Source organism: Alosa alosa, chromosome 23, assembly GCF_017589495.1.
Source record: "Alosa alosa isolate M-15738 ecotype Scorff River chromosome 23, AALO_Geno_1.1, whole genome shotgun sequence".
Taxonomy (NCBI): domain Eukaryota; kingdom Metazoa; phylum Chordata; class Actinopteri; order Clupeiformes; family Clupeidae; genus Alosa; species Alosa alosa.
This window is the reverse complement of record NC_063211.1, coordinates 6,818,611-6,839,465: the sequence shown is the minus strand read 5'-3', so window position 1 is coordinate 6,839,465 and position 20,855 is coordinate 6,818,611. Positions and strand designations below refer to the sequence as shown.

The 20,855-nt window shown below is 43.3% G+C and overlaps 1 protein-coding gene across 1 annotated transcript; it reads right to left on the bottom strand.

The window, feature by feature from the left end:
- Positions 1-1,352: 1,352 nt before the first annotated feature.
- Positions 1,353-15,524, bottom strand: rpgrb (retinitis pigmentosa GTPase regulator b). The gene is made up of 20 exons (XM_048235660.1): positions 15,373-15,524; positions 14,767-14,892; positions 14,505-14,597; positions 13,991-14,053; positions 13,080-13,238; positions 12,813-12,962; positions 12,261-12,419; positions 11,629-11,784; positions 10,686-10,810; positions 10,386-10,577; positions 9,042-9,231; positions 8,670-8,779; positions 8,212-8,271; positions 7,515-7,585; positions 5,375-7,430; positions 4,853-5,143; positions 2,697-2,903; positions 2,032-2,194; positions 1,821-1,936; positions 1,353-1,684 (listed from the first exon to the last, which is right to left on the bottom strand). The coding sequence occupies exons 1-20, from the start codon at positions 15,401-15,403 to the stop codon at positions 1,460-1,462; spliced, it is 4,743 nt and encodes a 1,580-aa protein (XP_048091617.1). The 5' UTR covers positions 15,404-15,524; the 3' UTR covers positions 1,353-1,459.
- Positions 15,525-20,855: the final 5,331 nt, after the last annotated feature.

Genomic DNA, 20,855 nt, shown 5'->3' with positions numbered 1-20,855 from the left:
TGTATAGCTACCAAACATGTGCAATTAGGCCAGTGGTTCTCAAGTGTCCGCCACCCATTAATTTGCTTTAAATTATGAAGTTGTGGTTTTTCGTTTTAAAAATTCATATCTACAGATGATGACACTTTTCACTAGCCTGAAAGCCAGCCGAACTTAGCCCCACCCACAACATCGAGGTCGGGAAGTCCGCTGAAGAGCAATGCCCGAACCAGAGCTGTTCGGACCAATCAAACTGTCTGGGCAGGCTTTGATGACGGACAGATGAGCAACAGTGCCTCCTCTATCAGTCATCTGAGCACGCTTCGGTTGAATTTCTTTGTAAAGCGCTGTTGCTAGACAGTTGGCTTCTAATACTGTGTTGATGTTTTGATGGCAGGCTACCTTTTCACCAATAAAACAAGTAAATTGCGTCTTTGCTCATACACGTTAACATTTTTTTAATTTATTTTTTTTATTACACACACTGCACTTTTTATCCTCTCTTGTTATTTATATTTATTAAAATCTTTCTTGATCTTTCTTTCTTCACACTTGCACAGAAAAAGCTGAACACCAAATGAAATTTCACTACATGCTTTACGTTAGTATTGCTATGTATGTGACAAATAAACCTCCTTGTATCCTTGTATTATGAATCAGTTAAAGAAGAACCATAACTGCTGCTTAGATGGTTTATTTGCCAACTACCTGGCTGATGAATGTGGAGAAATGTTTGAGTCAGACCATGTTGTCAAGTGTTGCAAAATCTAAAGTTGACAAAAGACAGATGAAGTTACAAACTTGCAATACAAATGGCATATGCTTAATTTTTACGATTACTTTCTCCCCCACAGAGGGTCCTTGGAACCAACAAATTTGAGAACCACTGCAATAGGATATGCTCCAAAGTCCTGATAAACTATCTTCATGGTGGGGAAAGAGTAGACAAGGCTTTCAACGATTAAACACATTTTACCCATTTGTTTACTGAAATCACATCAAATACAAAACAGTTAACTGTTAACAGTTAAACATTCAGTTACACATCTCGAAATTGCCAAAGTGTTCTTTTGAATAAAAAACTTTGTAAAGTGCAAGTGTGCAGTTTATCCCAACATAAATAAATCATTATAGGAAAATACATTTGTTATAAGAATATAAACCACTCTTCAAAATGCATGCACACACAAACAAACAAAATAAGACAATAAAGTCATATGTAAAATAAAGTACACAACAAGCTCTGTTTTCATATGTTCCAGTTCCACACTGCAATCCTTACGAAAAAAAAGAGAGAAGGTTCTGTTAAATTAGACAGTAATTAAAGACCCTCATTGACAGAAATATGGACAAAAAACAATTAGTGACTTTTGTAATAAAGAATCAGAAACAAAGTTAGTGGTCTTCCTCTAGATCTGCAGAACTCTGTTTGGTTGCGCAGGCTCCCAGTGTCCATCCCAGCAGTTGCCCCTGAGGGTATTCAGAGGAGGACGCAGGTAGCTGACCGTGAGCGTCCACCAGCAGGTCCCTTCTTACCCTGCTGGGTCTCGCTACAGATGCTGCGTCCTGCATCTCCAACGCTCTGGTCAGGCATGGAGGATCCCTCAACGACTGGCTTCCCTGTTGAAGTGCTCTCCGATAAGCCCTCCATCTTGTCCTTTGATTGCTGACGTCTGTTGGAGGGCTGCCGCTGGAACAGAGAACTCTGCAGACAGATATGGAGTATTTTTGTTAGCATTAGAGGCTAATATACAGAAGTACATTAGAGGCTGATATATAAGGCTCGGGTCAAAAGTAAAACATGTCTGCTAATTCACTGAGGTTTTTGTGTTTGAGCAGACCCTTCTGTTTGGTCCAAAGATGCTCCTTGATTTCTCCTCTTTCTCAGTCTGTGGCTGTGTGCTGGTCTCCAGCACCTCTTCCGTTTGAGGCTGTTGGTCCACCTTTTCTTCAGTTTCTGGAAATGAAAAAACAAACCCGTGTTCTTCCAGAATCAATAATACATTCCTTATGTCTGTCTTGTTATGTGGAGGAACATGGTTCACAACACACCTTTAACCGCACCATCTGGGGCTTCCTCCTCTTTTTCTTTAACTGCACCATCTGGGGCTTCCTCCTCTTTTTCTTTAACTGCACCATCTGGGACTGCCTCCTCTTTTTCTTTAACTGCGCCATCTGGGGCCGCCTCCTCTTTTTCTTTTTCTACCTCTGCTTCCTGGAAAACGAAAAGTGATAAAAGATCATTTCTTCTACTTTAAAGTTAAAAGCAAGGTTTTTTTTAACAGCACAGAAATTGATACTATATCCAGTTTCCTAGACACTGCCCCCCCCCCTAAAACATGTTTAATTTGTTTGTATTTTAAATGAACTATTTATTGATAGTTTTTTTTTAAATAAAATGTCCTGCTATTATGTTTGCTGTAATGTTACAATTAATTAAAAACTGTTGTTATGCTGCTGTACCCTGCCATGTCAAACATTAAATTAATCTTGAAGAGATATCCCATACAATTGTTGCAATGGGCTTTAGAAGTACAGAACAGTTAAGACACTTGAAGAGGCCTCTGTGCTACCTGCGGTGATGTACAGTACAGTTAGAGGCACGGAGGCCTCTGGGATACCTGCAGTCACATACAGTACAGTTAGAGGCTCGGAGGCCTCTGTGCTACCTGCAGTCATATACAGTACAGTTAGAGGCTCGGAGTCCTCTGGGATACCTGCGGTGATGAGGCGTTGAGGCTTTTGTCTGGCTCTGGCTCCGCCTCCTGTAACTGTAGATCCTCCTCTTCCTTCTCTTGATCCTTCTCCTCCTCTTCCTCACTACCCTCCATTTCTTCAACACCTTCATCGTCTTCATCTTCATCTCCATCTTGATTAGTCTCCTCTGTCTCACTAGTCTCCTGTGAGGCTTCACCTGCACCGTCCTGTGTGTGCAGAGTCCAGCTTAGAAGTCAGGCTTAGATGTGTCGGATGGAGACAAATAACATATGACCAAAACAGGGGGAACACACAACACACAACACACACATCACAAATATGCAGCTATCAGAGGTGGTGTTTACAAGTTCAGTATGTCACAATGTAGTGGATGAAAATAGCTGTGTCAGGTGAAAGGCAGGGCAACTACAATGACTGGCCAAGTCAAACCTCTGATTACTAGTGATATGCTACTCCAACAGCACTAAAGACCAAAACAAAGGACTATATGGCACAGTTTCAACTGACATGGTGTTGAAAGGGTTAAAATGATAATCTCACCTGCAGTGTGGACAGATCCTATTATGAAACTGGCAGTAACAAGCTGTTTCTGTGAATGTGCATGCAAGATGAAGAGATGCTGCAAACCCTACTAATCACTGAATCTGTCTCTAAAGCTTGTTGCTTTAGATTGATACTTCCCAGCGTGCAGAATTTACTTAGCTGTGAAATAACAATTCTACAAGTAATAATTGGTGATGTCAAATGCATTCAGAGTTCAATTGCTGGGCAGAGACAGTGGAGATGCTCTGTGACGTGGCTGTGTTGTATCTGTCCCATGCAGAAATGAAAACTAGTCTATGGACCCTTTCAACAAGGTAAACAAAAACAATGCTTGAACGTTCTATTTGGGCCCCAATCTACTTCCTCTGCATTAAGATAACATATGGAATGTTAAAACGGAAGTCTTGTGGGGCCAACTATGATGCTGATAATGGAACTCTCTTGAAAGGGTCTATATGTTCACTAAGTTCTAAAGAAAGCCATACAGTACAATCTGACTCTTAGGTTTGTTGTGTGCAAGGAGAATTACAAACATGAGATGAAATCAAATAAAATTTATTTACAAATGCATACATTCATAACACTAATAAATAGGCACAGGGTATATGAGATCTGAGACTGTTTCCCTTCACAGAAGGCAGGCTTATTAAATTCAATACCCAAAGGGAGGATATACAAAATTGTTCCGGAGTTCCTGAGTAATTGCAAAAGAGACAACAAAAACCTTTAGCGTGAGTTCTGCATTGTGCATGCTGTAGGTCACTCTGTCAACACTTGTGCTGTAGGTCCTCTGTCCCCAAAAACTTACAAACAATGGAATTGTATACAGTCTAATTGTTTAAGTCTTAATATGTACTGTAATCATCCATAAATTGTTTAAGTCTACTTGTAGGTATCTTAAAGCCCTAGATAGCTGTGCATGTTTGCCCTTGACTGTTTGACCTGAGTGAGTAGTGCTTAATGAGTAGTGCTTAAAGTGAGTAGTGCTTTTTGGGGCAGCCGTGGCCTACTGGTTAGGGATTTCCCTCACAGGATCAAAATAGTATACTTATACTTATGGAATGGGTTTGGCCATTCAAACTAGGTTACAACCAGGGACTCCACTCAAGTCACCTTTGCCAATATAACATGCAGATATTGCATGTTCATTACTTCATTACCAACACAAATAGACAGAGAAATAGACAGATCCTTGATGTAGAAAACAAAGGAAAAAATAATCCATGGCAAAACACTGAAAAAGAAAACAGAGGCAACACAGGTATGAAAGCATACGGCGAGGCAAAGATAAGACGGCGATGTACTATTATAGATGATCATGTCAAAGAGAAGACAGGGATGTAACATTATAGATGTTCATGTCAAAGAGAGAGGGATGTAACATTATAGATGTTCATGTCAAAAAGAAGACAGGGATGTAACATTATAGATGTTCATGTCAAAGAGAGAGGGATGTAACATTATAGATGTTCATGTCAAAAAGAAGACAGATGTAACATTATAGATGTTCATGTCAAAGAGAAGATGGCGATGTAACATTATAGATGATCATGTAGAAAGTCAGTAAATAAAAAGTTAGCAGATCCTGGGCACTGGTATAGAAGTGAGGTCATTTCAGATGAAGGTACTGTGGAAGCACATCCTCCCAGAACTGGGATTGCTGAGACTCCTGGGAGCCAGTGTTGGACTGCTTCCTCCCTGAGCGTGACCGGCCCTTGGCTGAAGCGGTTAGCCTAGTCTGTTTGGCCTCTAGTTTGGCGTCTGGTTTTGAAGATTTCGTGGCCTTTCGCTCTTTTTGGATTGTCACCTTTGGTTTTGTTTTCTCTTCTTCCTCCTCCTCCTCCTCTTCTTCTTCTCCCTCCTCATTTTCAGCTTCGATGCTCCCTTTCTCATCTTCCTCCTCCTCCTCCTCTCCTTCCTCTTCCTCCTCACCTGCCTCCTCCTCCTCCTCCCCCTCCTCACCCCCACTTCCCTCCTCTTCCTCCTCCCCCTCTTCTTCCTCCTCCTCATCCTCCTCCTCTTCCTCCTCCTCTGCTTCGCTCTCCTCCTGCTCCCCACTCTCCTCCTGTTCACTTTCATTCTCTTCACTCTCATCCTCATCCTCCTCCTCCTCCTCCCCCTCCTCCTCCTCCACGCTGCTTTCTGCTTCTCCACTCTCCCCCTCTGCCTCACTGTCCCCTTCACTCTTACTGTCCTCCTCCGCAGATTCTGCATCTTCCTCCTCCCCTTCGCTCTCTGCTTCTGCGGTCACTTCATCCTCTCCCTCCTCCTCTTCCTCATCTTCATCCACCTCCTCGGACTCCTCCTTCTGGCTTCCAGCCCCGCTGCTTGAACCACTTTTGCTCTCCTCCTCGTCCTCCTCCTCCTCACTTAGTTTACTTTCGGTCTCCTGCCCCTCCTCCTCATCTTCCTCTCCCTCCATCTCATCACCATCCTCCTCCTCGTCTTCACTGACCCCCACTGTTCCCCCACTCTCTGACTTTTCCTCTTCCTCACCCTCCTCTTCCTCCGCTGATACACTCTCACTCTTCCCCTCGGTGACCGTGTCCTCTTCCTCTTCCTCGGCTGATGCAGTTTTACTCTCCTCCCTCGTGTCACTCTCCTCTGCGTCCGTTATCCCTCCGAGAGTGTCGTCGTCGTCATCAACCTTCTCTCCATTACCATCATCATCGTCAGTGACGTCTACGCGAGTCCCGCTCTCTCCCTCGCCACTCTTCGTCTTGGCTTCACTCCTCCCTGACCTCAGCGCTCTACCCTCACTCTCGGTGCCCTCCTGGCTCTCATCTTCCTCACTCTCGGTGCCCTCCTGGCTCTCATCTTCCTCACTCTCGGTCGTCCCTCCTTGCCTTTGGGTTGCATCTTGAGATCCCTCTTCTTCCTCCTCTTCCTCCTGGTCGCTCCCCTCTTCGTCTCCGTCCCCCTGCTCTGAGTCGGGCTCCTCTTGACCGGAGCTACCCGGGTCGGGTCTGACGTTGATGGTAGCGGCCGTCCTCTTGCTTGGCTGGGCGGCGCTGGTCGACTCCTCGCTCTTGGAGGATGCCGTGGAGACCGCTCTCTGCTTGGTGAACCTCTCCCCCGTGGGCCTGGTCCGAGGGGTGGACTGGGCTGAGCCGGTGTCCCTGGGCCTGGAGAAGAGTTGTCCACCTGCCACAGTCTTCACCAGCCTGGTCGCAGTCTCCACGTCCACATCCTGCATCATGGAGGACACAGCGGATAGGGTACCTGTTGGGGACGTCTTGGGCTCAGGTTCCAGTTCTGACTGCGTGTCCCAACCAGGCTGCAGTTTCCCCCGACTAGTTGCCCGACCAGCTTCAGTTACAACAATCGGACCTTTGTGTCCGGGCTTGGTCTTAGTGGTTGTTTTTTTCGCTTCAGAGCGCAATGTAGAAATCTGTTGCTCGTCTGATGGGTCAGGTTTTCTGACCAACCCAGGTTTTTTACTGCCTGGTTTTTTGAGGTCCTCTTTGGTTTTCTTAGGACTTTCAGAGTCTCTTTCAGATGTCGTTTCAGCTGCCATGTCCTTGCCTTCTGCAGGTTTACTTTGAACCATCACTGGTTTACTTTTCCCTTTTGTGGTCTTGAGCTCTGTACTTGGTTTAGATTTCATTACGGCCATCTCGGGAGTTTCTTTTGCTTTGTGAGCTTCTTTAGTTCCAGAGGATTTGTGTTTGACATGAACTGGCTCTGGTGTCAATAGACCATAATTTAGGCCACCTACCATCTTTACACCAGCATCCCTTGCTGCACTGCTTTTCAGTTCCTGTCTTTTGTCTTTTGAGAGCTTTGGTTGATCTTTTGTGGAGGGTTTGATTCCGGCTGTACTGTCACTATCATGGCTAAGTTCTTCACCTTTGGTTTCAGCAATCACAGATTTCGCTTTGGCAGCTTTAACAGGTTTGGCCAACTCAATCAGTTGACCTTTCTCCTTTGATGGCTGCATCTGAACAGGCGAGTAAGGCCTAGACCCCCCCCTCCTGCTGTCCTGCTCTGACCTTTTGCCCTTGCCAACCTGTGCTCTAGAGCCGGACTCCAGTGTGGGCACGAGCACATTTTCCTTCCCGCCGCTGCGGGTCTGAGGGGCCTGGCGCAGCGCCCCCCTGCCGTCCCCACTCTCGGACAACAGTGACCTCGAGCTGGGGCTCTGGAGCCGCTCTGTGGGCAGTGCCCGTTTGGGGGTGAGCTCGTGCCTACTCTCAGGACGAGCGAGCTCGCCATGCAATGCCCACTTGGGGGTGAGCTCTGTGGGCAGTGCCCGTTTGGGGGAGACATCATGCCTACTCTCAGGACAAGTGTCCTCGCCACGTGGGGCCTTACCATGCTGCTTTTTCACAAGCTTAACTGTCTTCTAATCCCAGCGCCCGTCAGCAAAGAACAAAAAGAGGGAAAGCGTTAGAGAATAGCGTGAACATGCAGAGAAGGTGATGGATGCTGGAAGGCAAACAAAAAGAGAGAATGTTGGAGAAAGAAAGAAAGAATCAAAGGCTAAAGGTTCAGGGGAGGGTCAAAGGTTTAAGGGTCAGAGGAGGGTCAAAGGTTAAAGGGTCAGGGGAAGGTCAAAGGCTAAAGGGTCAGGGGAGGGTCAAAGGCTAAAGGGTCAGGGGAGGGTCAAAGGCTAAGGGTCAGGAAAGGGTCAAAGGGTCAGGGGAGGGTCAAAGGCTAAAGGGTCAGGGGAGGGTCAAAGGTTAAAGGGTCAGGGGAGGGTCAAAGGCTAAAGGGTCAGGGGAGGGTCAAAGGTTAAAGGGTCAGGGGAGGGTCAAAGGCAAAAGGGTTCATTCATTCTGCATCCGTCATCAGTCACTTGTCAAATTATGTACATGTCATAGTTATTGCGGTTTGTTTTGATTTTTTTCTTTTTTCAGACTTGTTCTATCTTTAATTCATGAGTTATCTTAATTTAGAATTGTGACCTATCTCTCAACAAACAAACCCAAGTGGTGACCCAATAATTGACGTTTCAGTGGCATGTCCTACCTTATGCACTGGAGACAACGTCAGCGACTGGTCACTGGGATCCATCTTCATCATATGAGTCTGCAAGGACAAGACAAGAGATAACAGGCATCCTGCTGCCATTCCTGCTAACACAACTACTTTTCACTTGACTGACATCTAAGAGCAAGGTGAAATGAACCCACAAAAGCACATATTTACATGAGACTAGGCACGGTACCACATGATATTTTCATTTCATCATACTATATGATAATGTCAGTGCAGTAATCATTCAAGTCTTTGTTGCTGCTGAACATGAAATATTTTTTCTTCATATCATGCAAGCGTGCAACAGTGAAGTAAGCTTTTCAGACATCTCTTAACCGTCTTGATATCAGAGGGATGTTAAGATGTTCACCACTTACAACATTTAGTATGTCTGTGTTAGAAAACAACTGTCTTGATATCTGAGGGATGTTACGATGTTCACCACTTACAACATTTAGTATGTCTGTGGTTTCGCCCAAATCTTTCACACTCTCACTGTCGTCTCCAGCGTCCGCTGGGGAACTTTTCTTGCCTTTGGACTTCTCCTTTTTTGCTTTTCCTGCCAAATCAGGAGAAACACACTTAAACAAAAAAATAAGCCGAAGTAATTGAAGTAAACATAGAGATTGGAAGTGTGTACATTTTGTCCAAAGCAACTTGCAAAAACATTTGATTGAAAAGTCATAAGAGTGATTATTAAATTACTTGTCTGTCAACAACAACATCATAACATTATGAAACAATCACAATCCTAGTCAGCATGTAAAAAATTACCAAATAAATTTATTTCCCTATAAATGAATACACTCATCACAAGTTACCTATTCTGGTGGAGAGGCCACTCTTCTTGGCACGGCCACGATTGAGGTCATTTCGGTCCTGCAGGTCCGTCGGGTGCAGCCTGGGAGGCAGTGTCTGGCTGGGTACGGGTAAGATGGTGGTGCCGAGGTGGGCCGACGAGAGCGGGGGAAGAGTGCGGAACATCACCCCAAACTGCTCAGGAGATCGCTCCTAAAAGATGACCAGTTAAAAAACAAGACCAACAAATCATTTTTTTAGGGATTTACTTTCAGTGACCTTAGAATGGGCCGCTACAACAGGGGACTCAAAAAGTCAGAAAGTAGAAAATCACATCACGGATTATCTAATAAATATCACAAATGTATAGCAACAATTAGTACCAGGTTTCTATATCCAAGTAGTTTCAGGCTCCTATTCTGAACAATTCTGTCTTGAGTGTCACACCCAGAGTAGAAAATAATCTGATAGGGCTTTCAGTGGATTCTTTTGTTCAATACTTCCACAATCATTCCACAACCGTTAAATAATGTGAAATTATCGGTAACTACAGTAAGTCTCAACACTTTGAGCATTACTTGCCTCAAATCTACACAATCAAATTCTATGATTAGTACTTTACACTACAGATACTAAGCATGGTGCTGCAGTGTGTTTCTGGTCAATGATTACAACCCTAGTCAAAGAGTCACCATAGCCAAATTTGCTACCTCAAACAATTCACAAGGAGTGCTGTTAGGGTGTGATGCTGGGGGTCCCTCTGGTACTCTTAAGTACTCTTGAGGGTTATTCAGTTAAAACATGCATCCGTGTTTCAGCTGTTAAGATGGAGAAGGAACAGCCTAAAGGCAACCATTTTCACCTGCCCTGGTGAAGGCTGCTATGCTGAAACGCGTAGGCATGTTTTAGCTGAATAGCCATGTGAGATTAAAGGCTTTTTAAACAATGCAGACAGTGCGAACGGTACTAGTTATAGTAAGAGTGCGGACGGTACTATCGTTATAATTAGAGTGTGGATGGTAGATGGTACACTACGCTCCAGTGGCAGTGCGGATGGTACTATCGTTATAGTTAAGAGTGCGGATGGTACTATCATTATAGTTAGAGTGCGGATGGTACTATTGTTATAATAAGAATGTGGATAGTACTATCGTTATAGTTAGAGTGCAGATGGTATTATCGTTAGAGTGCGGATGATACTATCGTTATAGTTAGAGTGTGGATGCGGATAGTACTATCGTTATAGTTAGAGTGCAGATGGTACTATCATTATAGTTAGAGTGCGGATGGTACTATCGTTATAGTTAGAGTGCAGATGATACTACGCTACGCTCCAGTGGCAGTGCGGATGGTAGATGGTACGCTACCCTTTCTCGTCGCCGGACCCGAGCAGAGAGACTCCTCTGGAGGGTGGCAGACTCTACGGTGTCGCCTAGCAACTCTGTGTAGGGTTTCTCCCAGAAGTCCTCAGTCACATCATCCTCCTCCAAGGTCACTTCCTCTTCCGCCTTCGAGCGGGATTTGGCAAACACAAGCATGTGACAACCTCCGCATGTAACCTGTCCAATCACATAAACACAAACACACACACACATTAGACATTCACGCACTGTCTTATGGTTTTAGTAAAAAAAGAAATTGTGAGAATAGCACGAGAGGGAACATACAGCATCTACATGGTACTTGAGGAACCGTGGGCACAGTGTGGGCTTGAACTGGTTGGTGAAGTTCTCCTCTCCGAGCCCCAGTTTCCCATGACGACCGTCTCCAAACGTGTACAGAAGGCCACAGTCTACAACACCACATAGAATCATATATTGTATCTCCAATAGTGTACAGAAGGCCACAGTCCACAACACCACATACAAACTGCATGGTCTGTGCAAAAAAATAAGCAGTCACTTATGTTGCAAGGCAACCCTAAACAAATCCTACCGGTCTATTTTTACATTTCTCCGGTTTTATTTATATCCAATTTGGCCCTGCCCTACTCCAGGGCTGACCTGAGGCCGTCTGGACCGCGTCTCCAGCCTCAATCATGGAAATATAAAAAGTCAGAGGCTTTACCCCAGACACCATTGAGCAAAAGGGCCATAAAAGAATAAAACGGTGAGCTGTATAGAGTCTTTCAGCTTGTCCTCATGGCGGGGTCATAATTAAAGGGTGATTTTACCACCAAAATACCCCTTTAGGCAGGGATCACATTAGCCAGTGGCAAGCGGCAGCAGCAAGCATAACAGAACACTCAGACCATAATAAGTTCCATCTCGTTCCTATGGTAACACAAACGGTTTGCCTTAACTGACAATTTAATATGCTCGCGTTGCGCTTCGAAAGTTGAACCAAGTTCAACGCTCAGCTTCTTCAACGCTAGCGCCGCTGCCGAACCATAGAGAACAATAGGAAACCTGCCGCTTGCCGCTGGCTAATGTTATCCCCGCCATAAGGTTTAAAGTTGACCTCTGAGGGCAATGATTTCCCATGTAGGACCTCTAAAGGAAATAATGTAATGTAAACATAAAGAAAGATTCTCACTGTAAAGCTTTTTATTTCTACTTCAAACAACTCCAGGCGGATTTGCCGTATTTGTTCTATGCAATGGTCTCTAACCTGTAATCACTGCTGTGTGGTTCTCCCCACATGCAACATGTCGGACTCGACCCTTGCGGAAGTGGTCCACAGCGCGGGGTGACCGTGACTCGAAGATGAAGGTCCCGTGTCCAAGCTGCCCAAACTGACCCAGGCCGAATGTGTATAGACAATCCTCTGCAACACAGTACACCAGCGTCTTCACTAGCAAAACAGCAGGCCAACACAACTCAAGATGTCCATGTTAATAGTCATTTTGTCTACTGTGATTGATGACAGGATTGTTTACAGTGAATGTCAAGTGCATTGTGCTTTGTCTAAAATTAGTCTGAAACACCTTAAACTAAAACCATGTGAACAACCGATTTTCTTTAAATAGAAGCAATCCCCTGTGTAATAATGGTGTGAATTTGTGTGTGTGTGTGTGTAATGAATGGTGTGAATGTGTGTGTGTGTGTGTGTGTGTGTGTGTGTGTGTGTGTGTGTGTGTGTGTGTGTGTGTGTGTGTGTGTGTGTGTGTGTGTGTAATTAATGGTGTGAATAAGAGCTCAGGAGACTGTATGACTGTGTGTGTGTAATTAATGGTGTGAATAAGATCTCAGGAGACTGCTATTCGCGGTGACCTGGGAGTGGGATCGGCCGCAGCCTCGTACCTGTGAGAGCCACCGTGTGTCCTCCGCCACACGCCACCTGCAGGACTCTGTCCGTGATGCCCTCCACCAGCTGGGGGACCCTGTGATTGGCCAGCTTGTTGGTGGGCAGGCCCAACTTCCCACTGTCCCTCTCCCCGAAAGTGAACAGCTCCCCATCAACTGTAAACACAGAGCAATGCCAAGCAACAGATCTGTTAGGAATCAGTCCAGTGTGACCAGGGAGCTCACAGAGAACAGAGGTTTCACAAGCCTGGTCGTCCGCGGAGTTACAGGTCTGGCAGGGCATGTCCAGCTATCAATGAGCTATCATTAAGGTTCTGGAGGCATTCTTTTTAAATCCTCTGTAATCCAACAGCACAGGAACGCATATTCAGGCAAGGCAAGCAAATGTCAGTTTATCATGAAAACAAGTGACCAGTTAAAATACAAGCACACTATATATCTTAATGCTTACTTAAAAAACACCTCTGCAACCAAAGCATAACTTATACAAACTCTACAAAGAAATGCAGGGTCAGTGAGGCCATTATATTCAGGAATGAGAAGTCCTACCGGTAACTAAGGCAGAGTGGTAGTACCCACAGGCCACCCAGGTAACAGGACGTCCAACGGACAACTTCTGCGGTTTGACAGCGTTGCTTTCTTTTCCCAAACCAATCTGGCCCTCAGAGTTGTCGCCCCACACATACAGCACCCCATTCTCTGCAATCACAGAAAGAAAACAGTATTGTTATAATTGGTCACAGGACAAACTATTTTCCATATACTGCAACTCTTTGTTACAGACAACAATCTATCTATATGAAATGATAACCTTACGTGTGAGAGCGGCTGAGGTGTTGGAACCAGCAGCGAGCATTTTGATTGGTCCCCGCTTGTTAAAGAAGTCCACCAATTGGAAAGTACTTCTTTCATCATAGTCCCCAAGGCCAAGCTGCCCCTCACTGTTGCCACCAGTTGCATAGACGTTCCCCTGAGCTACAAGCAAATACAGAATACTTCACCTGTAAATGGTCTGAATATGAATATATATACAGAATACATCACTTCTAAATACATCTGAATATCAATAGCACACTAGCTACTTCCTCCTACTGAACACTGACAAAATGTGATAGATAGATAGATAGATAGATAGATAGATAGATAGATAGATAGATAGATAGATAGATAGATAGGGGATCGAGGCCTACTGGTTAGCGCTTCGGACTTCTAACCGGAGGAATGCCGGTTCGAACCCCGACCAGTAGGCACAGCTGAAGCGCCCTTGAGCAAGGCACCTAACCCCTCACTGCTCCCCGAGAGCCGCTGTTGTTGCAGGCAGCTCACTGTGCCGGGATTGGTGTGTGCTTCACCTGACTGTGTGTTCACTGTGTGCTGAGTGTGTTTCACTAATTCATGGATTGGGATAAATGCAGAGACCACATTTCCCTCACGGGATCAAAAGAGTATACTTATACTTATACTTAGATAGATAGATAGATGGATAGATAGATAGATAGATAAATAGATTCATTCTCAAATGGAAATTATGGTGTTACAGCAGCAATTAATAATATTAACATATATCACACACCCTTAAGATAACACTCATTATGTGAACATAGGCTACCCACTTCTGTATATCAGGGGAATGCAACCTGTGGCAAAATAGCTATGTCACTGACAAATACATTTGGCTTCCCTGGAGCAAAGGAGTCTGCAAGGTGCTCCAGACTTAGAGTACTCACTTGTGTAAACGAGAGTGTGGCTTCTTCCACAAGCAGCCAGCTTCACCTTTTCTGTCTTCAAAGCTAAAACAAAAGAGGTGTTTGCTTCTGTGAGTATATGAATGAACGAATGAATGAATGAATGAATGCATGAAAAAGCAAATAAAGTACTAGTGTCAATACATTGTGGCCTTGGAATAACCACTACAATTATAAACTCCTTCAGATATGAACTGGCAACCAACTGGGCAGTGCAGTGCCCTATTGCTGTTGCTTTGGCTCTGGAGATTATATAAGATTATGTGGACCTCCAGATTGGGATTAGGTAAACAGCAAATCTGTATCTTTGTCTCCTTCTCACAAGACTTGAGCACACTTGATATCTTTCATTAGTTATTGGCAGGCTTTAGGCTATATTCACAGACTGCTCATTAAAGCTGTGCACTGCTGTCTTTTACAAGTGGTCCAGAAACAGCTGGTAATGACAGACACCAAAACAATCGTCTATTTTGAGACTGAATGGCTAAAGACACACCTTTCACACAAGTAGGCTTAGACACAGTGGTCTGGGTTCCAAAACCGAGCTGTCCCCAGTTATTACTGCCGAACATAAACAGCTTTCCTTTCTCTGAATCGGAAGGAGGAAAAAAATATGTTGTGTAAATTGTCAGGCAACAAACATGCAAAGTTATGTTGAATGCACTAGTCTGGATATGTCAGCCTCTTTGAATGAACCCATACACGTTCTGTATCATATAATAAATCCATATCCAAGGTGCAAAGACTCATGAAGTCACCTGTGATCAGCGCTGTGTGCTCATCTCCACAACATATTCTGGAGGGTGTGTCATTCTTCAGCCAAAATCTGCTAGGGATGTTGTCAGAAAATTTACTTTTCCCGAAGGTGAACACAGCGCCTGATTCTTGTCCAGAAAATCAAAGAACAAAGAAATCCAATTTTGAAGATGAGAAGACATTCCATCAATTAGGCTACCAAACTAATAAAGGGTATTTTAAATTTCAGGGATAACCACACGATCTTGGAAGTAGGCTAACGTTAGTGTAACTTTGTCCTTGGGATTATTCAGTTGATAAATAATACCGATGGTCAACATTATTGATTACATTATTTAATAACCATCCAGACTTGTCATTGATGGCCCTTATCAGCTGATTATGACTAGATATTGCAAACACTTGAGTAAAATATTAATTCAACCGTACAGATAGATAGGCTTTGGTTTGGTTTTTGTTAGTTTGCTGTCTCAACCTAGTTAATTTATTAATTGGCTAGCTGAACTGGTAATGAGCTACTCCGCTTGCAATAGTTAGCTAACGTTAGCGAAATATTAGCTCAAACCACATCAAAACGGGAAATTACGTGAATATCGCTAATATATTACCAGGTATTTCGTCCTCTGTCTCCCCGGCCATTCTCCAGGCTGCCGTTAATCAGCTTATATAGAATAGGTCGCTGTGAGTAACTCCTCTTGCCACCCTGCGTAAAAAATAATGGGCAGCCGCGCACTGTTTTGGTCGGGGAGGCAACCCGGAAGTAAACATAACTTCGCCTGTGGCAACCAAAGATTCTCCGCTCTAGAATCTTTGGTGGCAACCAGGAACCCCGCAACTGTGCATGCGTTTAGTGGGATGAGAACATAGACAGTATAAGAAAGGATGAGAAGGACATCGAACAATTAGGGTACACTTCTGCTATGTTTGTGGCCGTCATATAACGCATCACGATTTTTAGACTATAATGCCTGACTGCATGTCTGTTTGCGTGCATGTGTTTAAAAGTGAATGAGTGGGTGTGTGCATTTCGTCTCAGAGAGAGAGAGAGAAGAAAATGTGTCCACAAATAACCCAGAAAAAAATCATGAAAAACTGGATGTACCACATAGCGGTACAAAATATGACCGCCGCTCAGTCCTGTAGCCTACATCCATTCCGCGAAAATAAATCACATTAATCAATTTGTCTCCATCTTCTACTCCATCCCCCACTCTTGAAACGTTTGTGTATGCTTGTTATAAAACCTTTAAAATCTCTAAACAATCACAAGTAGGGCAGTTCATCACAGTCCATCCATTGCAACTGGACTGATGAAAGGTACACCTGTAGGCTACATTGTATTTGGGGAAAGCAGAAGGTAGCAGCATTATTTATTTATGTATTTATTTATTTATTTATTATTAAACAAAACAATCCCTGTCAGATCCATCCAGATCCAACAGCTATCAAGAAGAGAGGTCATGCCATGGATTTTTGTGAATGTTTCTTCTTCTACATATGCAAGAGTTTAGTCATCTAGTTCATATGTCAATGCACAAATTAAATACCAGTAGTCTAAAACAAAATGCAGTTTTACCCAGTGGTGCAAATAACTGACATGTCCAAAATGGCCTTCATGAAATGCGTCTCTAGATACACATTTTAACCAAGTTGAAGAGCTGCTGTCCGTTATTGTTTGTGCAAATATAGGCTGATATGTTCCCTTGCATTTTGCAACTGTGAGGTCCATGGTTAGTCTGGCTTTCGCCAGACCAAGCTCAATCTTTTAAAAAAAATCGAAAAAGAAATCGCCAGCAGATCAGGCTGGGTTCACCCAGCCTAGTCCATGGTAGGCGCCCGATAGAAATATTGTTTAATTTTGCGATTGAGATATCCACGCACTGGCGCCCCGCCCCCTCTGCGATGTTCGCACCCCGGTTTCAGAGCTATTCTAAATGCAAAAATGCTTAGAGGGAGTTATGACAAAAGCGTGACTGTTAAACTATAAGCTATATAAGGTAGGCCCTATGCTAGGCCTATTACACAACAAGTAGATGTTCTATAGATCTAACAGCTCAGACCATGGACGGATTATGAACTTTCGGGCCCCTGGGCCCAGATGTATTAAGGGCTCCCCACTAATTGTCGTATATGTGGGAGGGTGGGTTTGGGGGTCCTCCCCCAGATTTTTTTTTTTTATTTGTTTGATGTGATTTCCTGTATTCTGGTGCATTTTGGGGATGGCCAATACTACATTCAATCAGATTCATAGCCTACATCTTGATTTGTTGATATTGAGGCAATGATTCCATGCAAAGGCTTGGGCTTCAGGGCCCCCTGACCTCTTTGGCCCCTGGACTTGGGCCCGGTAGGCCCGTGCAGTAATCCATCCCTGGCTCAGACAACGTTATTGGAAGGTGCAGCAACTTCAGGTGAGATTACAACCAGAGTCAATGAGACGAGAGCAATGATGACAGGGAAACAGTGACACGCTTTCCAGCACCGTTCAACAAAGGAAAGTAGGCTACAACTTCATTCACAAGCAGATAGTTCAAAATCGAGCATACAAGTTAGAAAAACCTAAAGCATTCATTTAGGCTATGTAGACTCAATGTTGTCAATGCAGGACAGACTGTCGGCTGAGGGAAAAACAATTCTGTCGGTCTGTCCGAGTGACATAAACTAAATAAATCCAAAATATAGCCATTGTCAAGGTTAAATTGTGTAGCCTATGGTGAAGTTATAATCAGACTTCAATGTGCAAAGCAAATGCAGCAGTTGGGAATAGGTTGGAAATTACTGATTTTCAGCCACTTAATGCTCATTCTGGTGTAGCCTATGACAAGATGTACAGAAGTGTAAAGTGTATCAATTACCCTAATATACAAGTATATTAAATTAAAAATATTTAAATTAGGCTCTTAAAGTTGCATATTTGAGTAGGCCTAGGAGAAAAGCAAACGGGTGTAAAGGGGAATTAAAGGGCCATCAAGGTTGTTTTTTTGTTTTTTAGGGGGTCACGACCTGGTGACGTAGTTGATATGCAAATTAGTGCATACTTTCCATTTGAAATAGTTGGCAACAGTGCGAAGCAGGATTTACTAAATATAGGTGCACTTAATATCCAAAACCTTTGCAATCAATGATTTTATTAGTGGAAAAAAAATGGATTTTCTGTTTCTTGTTGAAACCTGGCTGACTTCAGACAGCGAAGCTGTTCTTGTTGAAACTTGTCCCCCAAATTATAATTTCTTCCACTCAATTAGACAAGGCAAACGAGGTGGTGGAATTGCCTCCATTCTCTCAAACAAATATAGTTGCACTAGAGTCAACTTTGGCAAATTAAGCTTCCTTTGAGTATATTGCCCTCACTCTGAAGGCTGACCCAGCTGTACTTCTATTAACCTTATACCGCCCTCCTAAACTATGGACTGGCTTTCTCGACCACTTTTCTGAACTTATGTCGCTCATCATCACTAGCTATGATCGGATAATTGTAAATGGCGACTTTAATATTCATGTCAATAAGACAACTGATGCTAAAGCCAGTAAGTTCCTTAATGTGTTGGACAGTTTAGAGCTAAAGCAGCATGTTACAGGACCCACCCACAACCTTGGCAACACCCTCGATCTAGTCATTTCTAGAGGGATAGAAGTCACAGACTTATCAGTAAATGATATAAATATGTCTGATCATTATTGTGGATCTTTTAATGTAGTACTACATACTCCAAAAATTCATCCCGAAATTGCAATCAAATCACGACTCTTGGACATTAGAGCAGAACAGCAGTTCATAGCTCTTATAGACTCCATAAATTTAGATATTTTACATCATCCCATTGATCAAATGGTAGAGGCTCTCAATCGTGAATTAGGCGCTCTGCTTGACAGAGTGGCACCCTTAAAGACTAAAAAGAAGCCCTGTAGCAAACTGACACCTTGGATGAACGAAAATATCCATGATCTAAAAAGATCATGTAGAAAAGCTGAGAGAACATGGAGAAAAACTAAGTTACAGGTTCACCGTGCCATTCTAAAAGAAAAAATAGCAAATTATAATAGAGCTATTCGGAATGAGAGAAGGAACCACTTCTCTAAGGTAATTGCTGAAAACAGTGGAAACTCTAGGGTGTTGTTCTCTACCATTGATAGGCTATTGCATCAAACACCTTTTGATACACTCAGTCAGGCATCCTCTCTAAGATGCGAAGAATTTGCAGACTTCTTCAAAAACAAAGTCATTTCTATAGGGGAGGCTATTGGTAACACAAGTAATATGTTTGACAGTACACCCAAAAACAGCCCCCCAAAATTAAGGTCCTTTAGCACTATTACTCAATCTGAGCTTGGTAAAATTATAACTCAAACCGGCTCCTCAACATGTGTGTTAGATCCAATCCCTAGATTCCTCAAAAAAAAAAAAAAAAGTATATAATAGCTTAGCTCCCTTTATTCTCAAGGTAATAAATACCTCATCAGAAACAGGTATATTTCCAACTGCTTTTAAAACCACTGTTGTGAAACCTTTACTTAAAAAGTAAAATCTTGACCATACCAATCTGAGCAACTACAGGCCTATATCAAATCTACCGTTCCTGAGCAAAGTACTTGAAAAAGTTGTTTGTAATCAGTTAAATACTTTCCTCAACGAAAACAGTATCCTTGAAAAATTCCAATCAGGTTTTTCACAGATCAAATCACAGCACAGAAACGGCTCTAGTAAAAATAGTCAATGATCTCAGACTGGCTACTGACTCAAACAAAGTCTCAATCCTTATTCTTCTGGATTTGAGTGCGGCATTTGACACCATTGATCATAGCGTCCTAATTCACCGCCTTGCGAAGTGGGTGGGTCTCTCTGATAATGCTCTAAACTGGTTTCAAACCTACATTACTGGCAGAGATTTTTATATCAGTCTAGGAGATCATGTCTCTGAAAAACATGACTTGCCTTTTGGTGTGGCCCAGGGGAGCTGCCTTGGTCCCCTGCTATTTTCCCTATATATGCTTCCATTGGGAAACGTCATAAGTCAGCATAATGTAAACTTCCACAGCTACGCAGATGATGCCCAATTGTACAGTATATTTCTGTGGAGCCAACTAACCCAGATGGCCTTTGCTCCCTCACTGCATGCCTAACCTCCATTAATCAGTGAATGAGCAAAAATGTTTTGAAACTAAATGATGACAAAACAGAGGTACTTTTGGTTGGACCAAAACTAAAGCGAGATATTGTTCTTAGTAATCTGGGGAACTTGGCGCACCAGGTCAAACCAAAAGTAACAAGCCTCGGTGTCATCTTAGATGCAGAGTTAAGTTTTAAGCCCCATATCAGTAAAGTTACTCAGACAGCCTATTTCCACTTGAGAAACATTGCCAAAGTGCGGCCCTTTTTAACTCAACAAGACGCCTTTATCACTAGCAGGTTAGACTACTGCAATGCACTTTTCACTGGTCTTCCCAAAAAACATCTAAAGAAATTGGCACTCATACAGAACTCTGCGGCTAGACTTTTAACTAAGACTAAGAAGAGAGAACACATCACCCCTGTGTTGGCTGAACTGCACTGGCTCCCTATTTCCTATAGAATTGATTTGAAGGTTATGTTAATTACTTACAAAGCTCTGAATGGCATAGCACCTTCATATATCTCTGAGCTTTTAATATCTTATCAACCACAAAGAAAACTTAGATCATCCAATTCTAATCTTTTAATCGTACCCAAAGTGCTCCACAAACAAAGTGGAGAAGCTGCTTTTATCCATTATCCCCAAACTATGGAACACCCTGCCTCTGTACATCAAGCAGGCGAGTTCAGTAAATATTTTTTAAAAAGATCTGAAAACATACCTGTACAGGAAAGCTTTTAGTTAACTCATCTTATCCTGTAGACTACTTTTTCAGATTATTCTACATCTGCTGCTATTGGAGGGCGCAGCCAGCCAGAAGCAGATGGGCTCCCCCTATTAAGTCAGGTTCTGCTCAAGGTTTCTTCCTGGAATATGGGAGTTTTTCCTTGCCACAGTTGCCATATGGCGTGCTTGTGGGGGGTAAGAGGGTTAAGGCTGCCAGTCTTATGACATGTCATTTTCTATATTTTTGATATGTT

What these genes read in the sequence shown, in the direction of transcription:
- rpgrb (XM_048235660.1), bottom strand. Translation starts at nt 15,403, where the DNA reads ATGGCCGGGGAGACAGAGGACGAAATACCTG. An exon ending in CCACACTCTCGTTTACACAA is followed by an intron (nt 13,239 to 13,990) that starts GTGAGTACTCTA and finishes ATTTGCTTGTAG; the next exon opens with CTCAGGGGAACGTCTATGCA. An exon ending in TCAAGTACCATGTAGATGCT is followed by an intron (nt 10,578 to 10,685) that starts GTATGTTCCCTC and finishes GTGATTGGACAG; the next exon opens with GTTACATGCGGAGGTTGTCA.